The sequence below is a fragment of the Dipodomys merriami genome, unplaced genomic scaffold (assembly GCF_024711535.1).
Source record: "Dipodomys merriami isolate MVZ:Mamm:240054 unplaced genomic scaffold, mDipMer1.0.p SCAF_1, whole genome shotgun sequence".
Lineage (NCBI taxonomy): Eukaryota > Metazoa > Chordata > Mammalia > Rodentia > Heteromyidae > Dipodomys > Dipodomys merriami.
The window spans coordinates 137,598,796-137,613,748 of NW_027202270.1; the positions used below are offsets into that span (position 1 = coordinate 137,598,796).

The 14,953-nt window shown below is 39.1% G+C and overlaps 1 protein-coding gene across 5 annotated transcripts in view; it reads right to left on the reverse strand.

Moving 5' to 3' along the window:
- The window catches only part of Syt16 (synaptotagmin 16), a 224,587-nt gene that overhangs the window by 110,669 nt on the left and 98,965 nt on the right, over positions 1-14,953 (reverse strand). For 3 of the 5 annotated variants that reach the window (XM_070032147.1, XM_070032156.1, XM_070032165.1), the window contains one exon: positions 10,172-10,351. In XM_070032147.1, coding sequence (XP_069888248.1) covers positions 10,172-10,351 — 180 coding nt within the window. Of the gene's footprint in view, positions 1-10,171; positions 10,352-14,953 lie in introns of those variants that run through there. The other 2 variants (XM_070032140.1, XM_070032130.1) reach the window with 1 other exon arrangement.

A 14,953-nucleotide genomic window follows, 5' to 3' on the forward strand; every position in this document is an offset into this window, starting at 1 on the left:
GTCAGGATATGTTTTTTGTGGGTGAAACTGACATTTATACCAGTGAACTTTGTGCAACACAGATTGCTCTCTATAACGTGGCTGAGCCTCTTCCAACCCATTGAAAGCTTTACTTGAAGAAAGACTGACCTCCTTCAAGCAATAAGGAACTTTGCTAGCACAGAGCCTTGTGACTTGAAATACCACAATTCTTCCAGCCTAACCATCGACCCTGTGGACTTTGGACTTGCTAAGTTCCATATCAGTCAAGTTAATTCTTTAAAATCAAGCAAGCAAACTCTCCTACCTCCACACACCTCCCTACAAGAATTCACACACACACACACACACACACACACACACACACACACACACACACACACACACACACACACACACACACACACACACACACACACACACACACACAATGGCCACAAAAATAAACTTTTCATTTGGTCTACCCAGCACTGTACAAGTTGTTTTTTAATCATATATCAAGTAAATCCTCCCTATCCTGTCAATTAGTGATTATTTATAGGTCCCTACAGCATTTCTAACAATCTAAGTATCTTATTTGTCACTTTAGTTTTTTTACTTTTGTTTTTGTCTGCCTTCACCAAAAGAAGGTAATTGCCAAGAGCAACAGCATGTTTTCTTTACCACCTTGTTGCCAACACTTAGCACAGAATGCAATATGACATATTTTCCCAATAAACAATGTGGAATCTGAATGAATATTCTTTAAGTGGTAACTTCTTCCCTGGGCTCTTTGGAACTTTTCTCTATCTAACAGAGAGTTCAATTAGTCTCATTGCGACAAGCCACCTAATTTATTACATGCTCATAGACTGTTCTAAAGAACCAAACTAAATCAAAATCAATTCTTAATTATTTGTCACTAGATAAGATGGTGAAATATGCCAAGGCTGGTTCTGATGTTCAAACTTTTATAGTTCCTCATCTTCCAATTTTTCATCTCATGTATTAGATTCAATTATGACATACCCAGCCCAGAAAAAACAGAATTCTCACAGAGAAATGTGAGGTACCAATGAAGGTACCAAAATCAGCAACTTGTATTACTAACAAATGTACTTCCAATGGCAGATGCCACCCTGCACAGTGGTTCTTACATTCCCCTATGCGGAAAGGTGACACAAGAAACATGATAGACCTATTTCACACACCTCACTACTTCAGAGGAAAGAGGCACAAAGTGGGAAAGTTGAGGGGAAATATCATAACTTTCTAAACATTATCAAATCCATAACTTGAAAAGAAATTACTATACAATCCTAAATTTTAAAGATTTTTTTATGAACAAAAAAAAGTATCTCAGTGGCATTTATAGCTTTTGATCATCTCTCTTCTTAGAAAAGGGAGGAAAGGAATATTAAACTTTTGGGGGTTATAAAATAGTTGATTCATTTAAAATTCATCTGAGTAGTATTTCCCAGAAGGAATCCACTGCAGAGACCCGAAGATGAAGAAACATAGACTCCAGGTACACACAAAAGAACAGGCAGTATTAAAGAAGGCAATCAGGCACTGGTGGATCATGCTTGTAATACCAGCTTCTTGGGAGGCTGAGATCTGAGGATTGAGGCTCAAAGTCAGTCTAGACAGGAAAGTCTATGAGACTCTTATCTCAATTAATCTGAGAAAAGCAGCATCAGTCTTAACTGAAACAAGAAGGTCGCTAGTATGGCATACTTCTTGTCTTAACTTCACTGCATGTGAAAAATGAGGAAGCTGAAGGCAGTACTTACATCCACAAGATGAGCCTATGGCTCTGTGTCCCTCTCTGTCTCCTGGAGCCAAAAGAAAGATAAAAGAGTAAGACCATGCATAAATGCTGGCCACTATACAATATATCTATTTATTTCTATTTTTACATCTGTTTCAGATCCTAATTCATACTACTTGATCAAATTTCCCAGTATGTTTTTCCTTATCTGTGCAAAAGAGAATGTCATTCAAGACATCGAGGCAAAATTATGGTGTATTGTTAGGACGGCCAGACTCTTCTGTTTGAGCCAAATACACTAAAAACGTGTAAACCATTTAGTCTTGACAATAAATGAGTTGGTTATCATTTGACAATCTTTAATAACCTTATAACGTAGATACTTTTTCTCAGTAACTTGTCTAGTTAACTCACATGCAGAAGTATCTGGGCATGGAGATAGTGTCCTAATACATTTGCAAAGGTGGGAAAGGAAATCAGGAAGGAGACACCTTATTTGCTGACCAAGGTGAAACTGAAGCAGTGTGCCACAGGACCCCCAGATGGGTAGCTAGCTGGTAGACACAAGTAGAGATGGAGTGACTGTCACTCACTTCTCCTTTTGACTTGAAAAAAAAAATTAGCAATGAACCTACCCCTTTCCACGCTTTTAAATCACCAAGCAATCTTTCTAAATCTATACATTTCCCCTACCACCAACACTCCTCCTTCTGATGTAATGAATTTGCAAATGGCCATTAGTAATGGTATTTTTTAAGCTTTTCAGGTTTTAGATACAGTGTAATTCAACTTGGCCTAGCATTGAAAAGAATCCCTCACCGTTGATTTCAGTCTGTATGGTAAATGCTGATGAGCTTTTTGTTCTGTCTCTTTACAAGAATCTTTCTAAATCCATTTGGGGGGTGTGGGATGCTACTATAGAGAATGGAAAAAATGGATCAGGCATTCAATTCTTTCTCAGCTTTTCTCATTTGAATGATTGAAACCCACTCCTTGGTGAGGGCTACACCCTCCTCTCTTGTCTAGAATGGGTTGAGTGGTACCCTTCCTAATTCTGTCCACATCCTAATCTCTGGAACCTGTGCATATTACTTTACTTGGAAAAAGAGTGCTTTCAGATGTTATGAAGTTAGGATTTGAGATAAGAAAATCTTCCTGCATTATCAGAGCGAGGCTTAAATTCCATAACAAATAACAATGAGGACAGGAATGCACAGGACAGGGTACAACAAAGATAGAGACAGAGACTGGAGCCATACAACCTCAAGCCAAGGAACGTGAGAGATGATTGGGAGACACTAGATGCTGAGAGGCAGGGAAGGAACAGATTTTTTCCTGATGCCCCCAGAAAGTGCCCTTTTCACATCTTCATCTTAGACTTCAGGCCTCCAGAATTACTCAAAGTTAAGTTTATGCTAAACAGGTAGTAGCTTACTACCACCAACTCTACCTTGCTAATTTCATCATCTCAGAAATTCCTCTTCATGGGGCTGGGAAGGTGGCTCAGTGGTAGAGCGCTTGCCTTGCATTCTTGAGGCCCGCGGTTCCATTCCTCAGCACCACATAAGCAGAAAAAAAAAAAAAAGCCGGAAGTGGCGCTGTGGCTCAAGTGGTAGAGTGCTAGCCTTGAGCTGAAGAGCTGAGGGACAGCACCCAGGCCCAGATGACCAGACCCAAGAAAGAAAGAGAAAGAAAGAAAGAAAGAAAGAAAGAAAGAAAGAAAGAAAGAAAGAAAGAAAGAAAGAAAGAAAGAAAGAAAGAAAGAAAGAAAGAAAGAAAGAAAGAAAGAAAGAAAGAAAGAAAGAAAGAAAGAAAGAAAGAAAGAAAGAAAGAAATTCCTCTTCATTTTAAAAGCATGATGTAATGGGTTGAATCCAGGCAGAAAAGCAGAGCATTGAGATCCTAGCATCTGGGACTAGACAATCTTTGAGTCTGAGTTTTGCCAATTAACAGCTTAGGAAAAGCCTTCTCATCTATAAGATGAGATTGTAATAGTACCAGCTTGATGAAGTGCATCATGGAAAAGCTGTACTTAACATATTCTGACCTAAATGCAGGAGGAAAATAAAAATTATTGGCTAAGAGCAGCTCTTATGGTCCAGACATAAGGAAGTACTTGGAGCTGGCGGGGCCTTCTGTTGAACTGGAAGGCAGCCACTTAATTACAGGTAAAGAAGTAAGGACAGTCTTGGAAAGAGACCAGAGAGCTGGGCCTTTCTAGCAAATAGCAAAGAGAAACAGTGTCCAGACTGGCCTTGACCTCACTATACAGCCCAGGTTGGCCTTGCATGCTCAATCTTCCTGCCTCAACCTCCCAAGTGATGCGATTACAGGTGTGCACCACCATCTCTGGCTCTAACATCCTCATTTCTGGGGCCTGGCTGGCACCACTTTGTCACTGGCAACCTCTGAGTAGCAGCTTATACAGTGTGGTTGTTCTGTTCATTTACTCTTAACTGCTCTCAACTGTCTCTGGAGCCTCCTTCCGATGTCCAGTGTTGAGAAACTCGACTTCAACATCCCCACTCAAAGGAACTTGGTCAATTTCAACTTCATGATTTCCATTCCTCCCATGCTGTTCCCTGAAACCAGGGCGCCTCCAGGCACAGGTGTAAGCTTATTTAGCATGCTGTGTGCTGTTTCTTCCTGCTGGCTCCTGCTGGCCTCTGAGTAATCCCCCTGTGCCTTTACAGCTGTCCCTCTGGGGTGCCCAGACTTGGAGCACCTCTTGGTGATTATTCCAGACAGTCCTGAACACATAACAAGTGCAAAAGGAAAATGCCCTTGAAATCAAGAATTCTAAGCAGAGCAGTCAGGCTGCACAGAGCTCTTTGCTTGCGACTCTGTGCCATTTGCACACGTTGTATGCCTGGAAAGTCAGCCCTGACCTTCAGGAGGCCGTGGGTGATTCACTGCCCAGCCTCCAACACACAGCCATCTCATCCAGACACAATTCCCTGGCAGGAACATTGACTCTAATTCAGTACTATATTCTCTGCGCCCCATGGGTCAGACAGGAACTTGTTAAAACCATCTGTATGAATTGCTCAGCTGAGGAATTACAAAAGAGAGAGTTTCTCAGTTTCTTTCCCTCTGACCCCACATTCTGTCCCCACCTTAGCCACTCCGGGCCCACAAGGTTCACTGTGGGGCACTCAGTGCTCCACTTTCTGTTTTCCTCCTCAGTTGTGCTACATTCTAGATAGACTTCCTACCACAACTGCTCCAACTGGGTTGGTCCAACATGTGCTTCCCTTCTCAGGGTCAAGTTCAGGAAATGTCTCCGGCCCTCTGAAGCTTTTTTTCCTATCATGCCTCAAAGCCACCAAACCACTTTACCGGAAGTACAAGGGTCTTCTTCCTCTTTCCCTCAGATCGCATCCTTTATAACTTTCTGCAGTGCATCTCTGAAAATGAAGTTCTTTGAGCTGGGCACCCATGGCTCACGCCTGTAATCCCAGATACTCAGGAGGCTGATATCTGAGGATCACAGTTCAAAGCCAATCTAGGCAGGAAAGTCTACTAAATTCTTATCTCTCATTAACCACCAGAAGGAAGGAAGGTTGGTTGGTTCTTTGCTCCAATGTTTAAATTTTGCCTTTTATATACAAAGAATGCTTTGGGAAAAACAGATGAAACAAAACCCAATCTGTTTTCATTCTTTCCTTTCTTTTTCTTTCTCTTCCCTTCCCTTCCTTTCCTCATTCTCTTATTCCTCCTCCTCCTCCTCCTTCTTTAAAAGCTATCTCACTGTGGAAATTTTTTTAATGAATTTTTTATCTGAAAGTGGAACAAAAGCATCTTTGTTCCAAGTGGTATTCTCTCTTCCCCCAAAGCAAGCATTCCCAGATCAATGCTAACCTTAAATAAATCAAATACTTCATATAGACATTTAGTAGGTATGTTGCAATAGTAAGTACTAAATAAATGTTACCTGCCAATTATCATTATTAGCTCCTGTTATTAGGAGAATATCATTTCATCTTATTTTCCCCCTCACCTAATTTCAAATAGAATGTATAAGTCCTTTGAACTTTGAAAAATGCATAGCTTAAAGAAAAGTAAGGTCTATTTGTCAAGGAACTTATTTCTCACAGTAGATTCAGAAAATAAAGTTACTCTTGCCTCTGACATTACCAAGTATGCTAAAATGATTTATTTTAAACCACAAAAACCTCAAAGAGATGATAATGATTAATTAGGTTGCTGATAGCCTTATATAATCTACAGAAATGGAGATTTCATGGGGTTCAGTTTTAAGAGCAAGATGGTCCATTTGATTTTTAATCATTTTTATTAGATCTCTTCCATTCATAGAGCTAGAGAAGTAGTTGCTATGGTAACCCTACAGTCAAACAGGATCCCAGAATGAGAATCAGGAAAAACTAGTCCAGACTCATCAATTTGCAAATGAAGACTTAAGGCCTAGAGAGGTGAGGTAAGTTTCCCAAAATATCATGGCCAATTAGTGGCAAAACACCACTCTTCTGATACAGCACCAGGCTGCCACTATCCTTTCTTTTACATTTGTCAAAATACATGGACAGCTCAACTTCATAGAGCACCATTGCTCCAAGGATTTTAATTATGGCAAATATCAATGGTTCAATAAAATGTGGAGTGGAATCCTGTTTTTCAAAAGCTTTTGATCCACAATAATTAAGTCTTTAAAGAGAGAGACATCAAAATGAAGGTGTTTGCTTTTTTAGACATTATAATTTGTAGATTCTCCTGAATAATTATTTGCAAATCTCTCTTCATATGACCCCCCCTCCCACTCTGAGTTTGAGATACGTATTTATTTTTCAGTGCTTTAAAAAAAAAACTAGCAGCTTCTGGTTAATGCTTTATAGTTATTGTTTCAACATCATCTTCCAACCTCAACTTATTTGCAAGTATAATTCATAATTGTCTTTAAAATACTCAAATAACATGTCAAACAAGACAAAAAGGAAATATTTTAAATAGCTCCCACTTTGGTTCTTTGTACTCATCACCCACTTTAATCTGCTAATTTAAGTAATGAATTCATTGTATTAATAATGTGTGGGGTTAATGATGCTACAAGTATAGTTAAAGGCCTTTGCCCCACAGACACAATACTAGCCTCTTTATAAAATCAATTCACTTAATCTAGATCAACCCTGCCACTAGTGTGCAGATGGAAACCACTGAAGTTTAGAATGATTCCCTAACCATCAAAGCCACATAATGAAGTGCAATCAGGTCTAAAAGCAAGAAAGCAGACTATAATCCTATATCCACCATGTCCAAGAAGTCTGCTCATCCTAACACCAAGAAGAAAGTGTGGCATTCCTGCCTCCATTTTTATCTGTGTTCTTTGTGCTAAGCCATTCTCTTCACACTTTACAAACACTTTGGAAACTAGAAGGATGGGACTGATTGATAGTGTGTTTATAAGGAAGGATTGAAAAACAAAATCCTTCCCCCAAAGAAGAAATGGACCACATGCCAGGTGCCTATGACTTTTTTTTTTTTTTTTGCCTATGATTTTCTTATCCTGATCAGGTACAATGACAGGGATAACTTCTCTAGAAAACTGCACGTGCAGAACACTACCCTAAACAAAGACTGAAATAGTGAACCCCAGCTATAACCAGGGCTGTTGAATAATTATGGATTCTTTTCTCCCCCCTCACCCCATTCTTTTTCTATTTAAGCCAAAAGCTCGTGTCTGTACCTTAAAGATGGCTGAAAATGGCCTGAAAAGCTTCCTTCACCTCTTCCCGTGGCTTTAATGCCACACAATCACTCTTTTTCTCTGCCTTTCACCATCACTCTTTTTTTAATCTTTTGTGTTGGGGTAAGTGGGAGGATCTGGAGAATAAGTCTGGGGTTTAAAATTCTAGTTTCTACCTCAGCTGGGATGGTAGTGGCTATACTATTCATAACTCTGATTTTATATGAAAAATTTTATGTAAAATACAAGTTCAATGCCCAAGTGAATTTCAAAAAAAAAAAGTAAGGCAACAGGAACAATGTCCAATTATCCAATTTGCAATTTATAATCATTACCACCTGTAGTGACTGTAAAATATGTTCCTACACTTTTTTATTGTTATTGTATAGTTGATATACAGAGAGGTTACAATTATATGAATCAGGTACAATCAGTACAATTCATTTTGAACCATGTCTCCCCTTCCATTGTTCTCTCCAAGTCTTCCCCTCTGGTCCCTACCCATAAGATATCCAGTTCATTTTCCACATAGTGTCTAGTGAGTATCACTGTTGTATTTGTTCATCCTGTTCCACCTTTTATGTACCTCACTTACCCTCCCGAATACAAACTTACAAACAAGATAAAAAGAAAAGAAAACAAAAATAGCAACAATGGCAACTAAAGAATGTCTCTTGTTTCCTTTTTTTGGAGTTCATTTCATAGAATATTATTTTATGTGGTCATCGGTCCATAAGCTATGGAGCTTTTGTCCACCACTCCTATGCATAACCTCCTTTGGCCTCTGAATGAGTAGGTTCCTATATAATTTATCATGTCCCAGTGTCATTTATTTATTTTAGTCATCAAAACAACATTGAGATTCCACCTCACTCTACTCAGAATGGCCATTATCAGGAAAACTAACAACAAATTCTGGTGGAGATGTGACCAAAAAGGAACCTTATTATACTATTGGTAGAATGTAAACTTGTTTAACCACTCTGAAAAGCAGTATAGCAGTTCCTCAAAAGACTAAGTATAAGCCTTCCCTATGACCTAGCAATTCCACTCCTGGGCATGTATCCAATGAACTGCAAACCAAGCCACACTAAAGCTACCAGTACAACCATGTTTATTGCTTATTGTTTACCATAGCCAAGATATGGAATCAACCTCGATGTCCCTCAGTGGATGAATGGATCAAGAAAAATGTGGTGTATATATACAATGGAATTCTACTCGTCCATCAGAAAAAATAATATTGTACCATTTGTAAGGAAATGGAAAGACTTAGAAAAAATTATATTAAGTGAAGTAAGCCAGACCCAAGGAAACATAGGCTGCATAGTTTCCCTCATTTGTGGTAACTAGAATGTGTCTATAAATCTACAAGTAATGAATGCCTATACTCTTTAATACTGCTCTTCCCCTCAAAGAGTAGAATCAAATCCATATCCCCTTGAACGTATTCAGTAAATGACCACAATGCGACAAAAACAACAGTGTATGACTTTCCAAATTAGTTTATCAAGAGAGTTGTGGCTCCTCCCTGCTCTCCGTGGATGTCTTACTAGAGAGAAGCCAGCTACCATGTCATGAAGATTTCAAAGATCTCTATGGAGGGTTAGGGTGCCATGGGGAGGGCTGGGATCTTTCACCATCTTGGAAGTGGCTTTTCCATCCACAACTAGCCTTTAGGTGACAGTAGCTGCCCCCTCCCCACCAGCTCATATTCTAACTGCAACTTCATGAGGTCCCTGATGAAGAACCACCAAGTAAATCACTCCTAATTTCCTGGATATCAAAATGTTGGAACATTAATATTAATGGTTTTAAGGTATTACGTTTTGAAATGACCTAATGTGAATCATTATAGACAATCACCAGGCTATAAATTCTGAAGTATGCCCTTTTTAACAACCTGGCAAAAATGGAATTATCTGTAGCTCTAAGACCTGTATATCAATGGTCCAAATATACTTTATCCAGGCTCACTGAGAACATGGACTGGAGAGCATTCTCACATCCTTGGCCTTGTTCTAAAGAGAATGCAAGATGGCTCCTTGGCCATCTATGGAATATGAAAGAGGTGAGTAGGAATGAGACAGCTAGAAATGGGCAAGGATGTTCTATGTAAGATAACAGACCTGTCTTCCAGTGCAGAGCTTCTGTCTGACAATAACCAGTACTTTCTGCACCTCTAAGTGCAACACTGCAGCTAAATGCAAGCTGTGTCCTTTAGAGCATAATTGTTATTTTTTTTTCTTCCATTCAAATTCAAAATAAAAGAGTAAATGGCATATAATAATCACTGGGCTTAAAGATTAAAAACATCCCTTTGGAAAGGGGATTATGGTCCTACAAGTGGGAGAACCCAGAGCAATCTCAAAAAAATGATCTAAGAAGTAAAATGTCAACCCTGTTCCAACATCATGAGGGTAAAATACCAGAGGGCTCCTCTCAACTGAAGTGCAATTTTTTTTCCTTTGAGAAAAACCAACCTAGAAATCTAAAGAACTAAGAGGCTAGAAAGTGGTGCTTAGCCTTTTCACATCTGTTCTTCAAACCCTAGAATGTGCAATACTTTCACAAAGCTAATGCATCCTTTTGTAATGTCCATTCATCATGTCCACCACAGCAGCTACTGCACAGCTCACATGTGAGATCTTACTGGGGCCCATCCTGGAAACAGTGGCATCCATTCCTTGACCCAAACCACCACAAGTTGCTAAGCTCAGATGATGAAGCATAATGCTTACCCAGCCCCATGTGGCTTCCAGTCTTGTCTTTAGAGTGCTTTCTTTTCCCTCGTAGCTCCAGACATGGAAGGCCTCCTATGGTTTCCACACTCAGTTTCTTGTTGATGAAGAGAAAGAGGACAGCCAGAAGAACAACAAAGACCCCAACAGCAGACAAGAAGCCAATCGCTTCAGGAGTGACTGGTAAGAGAGCACAGAGGAAACAATATCAGCACAATTAAACTGGCCCAACTTTTGGTTCTAACAAATGGCAAGTGTTATTCAGAATCTTTGCTGTGATTAATTATAATGATAGGTATTTGGGGCAGATATGGTGGTGCATTTACAATTTTTATTCCTGACATTTTAGATTTTGGAAGGTAAAATTCCATCTTCTCCTCCACTGCCTCATCAAAAAAAAAAAAATCCTTGAGATTTAAATACTGCCCCATGTACCTTATGATAGTTCTTGGTATTCAGATTCATTATAAACCCATGTGGCAGGGAAATCCAAAGAATTCTATTGTAAGAGACATGTGAGCCAAGATAACATTCAGTAAAGAAATACAGAAGTTAGTATGTACAAAAGGATCAATTAAAGAACAAGTGTCAATAACAGAGATTCCTGAGAATGAAGTATATGTAAAGCTTATGAAAATGAGTGCCCCAAATGAAGTTTTAATCCTTGGGAAGATTTAATATGTAGTTTGAATAATATAAAGTCTTAATATGAAGGCATAATATTCACTTCATTTTAACATCCAGATAAAGAAAGCATAAAACAAGCCATTCCAAGTCTTAAAAAAATAAATGAAATACATAAATAACATCTCATCGAATCAAGGGCCTCATATCTAAGATATACCTAGAACTCAAAAAATTAAATCCCCCCAAAAAAAATCCTCAAAGAAACACCCTCCCCATTATTAAGTGGGCTAAAGACTTAAAAAGACACTTCTCTGAATAAGAAATAAGAATGGCCAACAGACTCATGAAGAAATGCTCTTCTCTGGCCATAAAAGAAATGCAAATCATTGTCTTACTCATGTAACTGTAACCCCTCTGTACAGATCTTTACAATAAAATAAAAAATTTAAAACAATGCAAATCAAAATAACAGTTGAGATTTTACCTCACCCCAGTTAGAATGGCTATCAAGAAATCTAAAAATGTTGGAGGAGAGTGGCCAAAAGGGAACCCTACTGCACTGTTGGTGGGAGTGTAAACTTGTTCAACCACTCTGGAAAGAAGTATGGAGGTTCCTCAAAAGACTACACATAGAGCTCCCTTATGATCCATCAATACTACTTCTGGGCATTTACACAAATGACCACAAACAAAGCGATACTAAAGCTATCAACACAACTATGTTTATCGCAGCATTATTCACCATAGCTAAGGTATGGAACCAACCCAGATGCCCCTCAGTAGATGCATGGATCAAGAAAATGTGGTACACACATACACACACACATACCATACACACATACCACATACACACACCACATACACACCATACACACACACACACACACACACACACACACACACACACACACACACACACACACACATATTGGAATTCTATGCTCCCATCAGAAAGAATGGCACTGCCCCATTTGTTAGGAAATGTTAAGACTTGGGGGAAAAAATCATATTAAGTGAAATAAGCCAGACCCAAAGAAACATTCGTCACATGGTACCCCTTAATTGCAATAATGTCCAGCATAATCTTAGCAGATGAGCAGAAAAGCTCAATAGCTATGTACATATGACCATATAAGATGATACTAAGCAAAATGAACTCCAAGACATGGACACAAGAGGTTTTTGTTTTTGTTTTTAAGGTACTATGTGATTTCTTGTTTCTTTTGTATGTTCTTCCCCCTATGCTATATCCCCTGTTGTCACTGTATTTGATTTTGGTACCCTGGTATTGTATATATGTTTATTTGAACTAGAGAAGGGAAGGGAAGGTGAACAACAGAATGGTGAGACAAAGAACAAGGTGGGAACTAATGCAAAAGTGATATACACAAGACACTATGTTGGAAACAATCTGTACACCTTGGGGGGGTCATTGAGGGGAGGGAATATAGGAGAAAACTGAGGGAAGGGGTAACAAGGTTGACAAGAAATATACTCATTACATTACTTATGTAACTATAACCCCTCTGTACACGACCTTAACAATAAAAAATACTTTTAAAATGTTTTAAATGCCTGAAGTAGAATATGGTATTAAACTAATGTATAAATAAATATGTACAAATTGTTAGGGAATACATAAGAGTACCTACAAATAAATTATGAGAATAAGAGAAAGAAAAAGGAAAATGGCAGGCAAGAGAAGATTGTCAGATTCAGCAAGATGGTAACAGTGTGTGCTATCAAATCCAATATGTATCATGAAAAAAAGAATGCATAGCTGGGCGCTGATGATTCATGTCTACAGTTCTAGCTACTTTAGAGGCTATGAATGGGAAGATCGCAGTCCATGGCCAGCACATGCAAAACCGTATTTGCGGTCCCATCTCATCACAGAGCTGGGAGCAGTGGGGTTACCTGTCACCCTAAGGTACATAGGAGACTAAGATTGGGAGGACAGTGTTTCTAGGCCACTAAGGCAGAGAGGTCCTCCGGACTCTATCTCCATGAGAGAGAAGCTGGGCACAGTGGAATACATCTGTAATCTCAGTAAAGCCAGGAAGCCTCAAACAGGTAGATCAAGGCTCAGACATATTCATGCAGGAAGCAAACCCTATCCCAAAAGTAAACAGTATATAACAGAGCTGGAGGCAGTGTTCAAGTGGTAGAGCACTAGCCTAATGAGTATAAGGCCCACCCCAGTATATGCATCAAAAAGATGCACATACTGACTACTGTATGTTCTCTCCCTTCTGAGACAGTTCATGATAGTAGTAGCTCCAGGCATGGGTATAGCAGTTCCTGCCAAGGTTGAAATCATGTTCTACCATTTATTCTGGATGGCTTCGGGCAAACTAAGTGAAGCTCTCTGTACTTCAGTATCCTAAACTCTGAAAGCAGACAATAAATACTGATTTCTTTCTCTATAACAATAAAGATTAAATGAGGCAGCAGATGGAATGTAATCTGTGTGACACTTGGCCACTGAGAGTCCTCAGACAGGAGTAACCGCGTTCCTCAGCACTCCCATCGCCCTCTTCCCAGAGCTTTAAGCTCTCTGGGAGTGGCCAACTATGGAATGAAATACTGCACTTGTGCTCAATCTGTGTTGGTGTTGAATTCAGTCCCTTTTACTGGTAGCTCCATCCTCACATGAACTTGACCCAGTCCTGCTTTTTATGATTCCAGAGGAAGTCTCATTTACCCAGTGGACATTCAGGAGACGCACCCATAAGAATCCCAGTGACAGTTCTGCCTACTGTAGACCCAAGTGCAGAACCAGAAGTGGCCCATCACCCAGCTCCAGTCTCACTCAATCTCAGTCCCAGAAAAAAAAAAAAAGTTCTATAAGTCTAGGAATCCAGGAAGAGATAATGTTTGCCTTCAGAAACTCATCTTTACAGACTAGAAATGTACAGGTACCACTACAAGGGTACAAGGAAAACAAAACATATGACAACCATGAAACCACAAAAGGAAACTAGCACCATACCTGAATCCAGCCCTAAGAAAATGGAGATCCACGAACTACTTGATAAAGAAATCAAAACAGTCATTGCAAAGAAGGCCAATATGGACAGCTATGGTTGTACATGCCTATCATTTTAGCACACAGGAGGCTGGGACAGGAAGATCACAAGTTCAAGGCCAGTCTGGAACTACACAGTGCAACCTTGTCTCAGTAAACCAAGGATTAGGGATTTTAGCTCAGTGGTAGAGCACTTGCCTAGTACGTACAAGAATCTATTCAACCCCCAGTACAAAAGAAGATAAGGAAGGAGAGAGAAGGGGGAAAAGGGGAGGGAGAGAGGAAGGGAGGGAGAGAGGAAAGGAAGGAAGGAGGGAAGGAAGAAGAGAGGAGGGAAAATCATTAGAAAAAAAACCAGAAATCCTAGAAGATATACTGAAGACACAATGACTTAGTTGTAAAGAGGGGAAAAAATACTAAATCAGATACAAAAGGCTGATCTTAGATTTAAGGATATAGACTGAAAGCAAATGTGTAGATAAAGATAATTCAAAAGAGAAAAAAAGGATGGTTATACTCATGACAGACAAAAAGGGACTTTTGAGATGCAAATAACAGTTACAAGAGATAAAGGTCTTATGAAATGATAGAAGAGTGAATTCCACAGAAATATAAAACAATTATAAATACGTATGTACTCAACATCAAAGTACCTAAACATAAAGCAAACATAGACAGTTCTAAAGTGAGAAATAGGTAACAATATAATAAAAATCCAGGACTTCAATATCCCAGTCTCTAGAGTAGATAGATCATCCAGACAGAAATTCAATGAGGAAATAGCTGAACTAAACAGCACAGTAGGTGAAATGGATGTCACAGATATATTTACAGAACATTCCTCCCATCAACAGCAGAAAACTCTTTTGAGTGCACACAAACAATCCTTCAGTGGGTATAACCTGCTAAGTCACAAAAAGCATCTAAGCAAACTTAAGAAGACTCAACCCATTACAAAATACATTCTCTGGTTGTAATGGAATGGCATAAGAATTCAATAATAGAAAGAAAACAGGTAAATTCACAAGCACCTGGCAACTAACACACTCTTAAACAACTAGTGTGTCAAAGAATATACTATCAAAAGGAAATTAGGAAATACTTTGCTTGATACAAACAAAATAAAA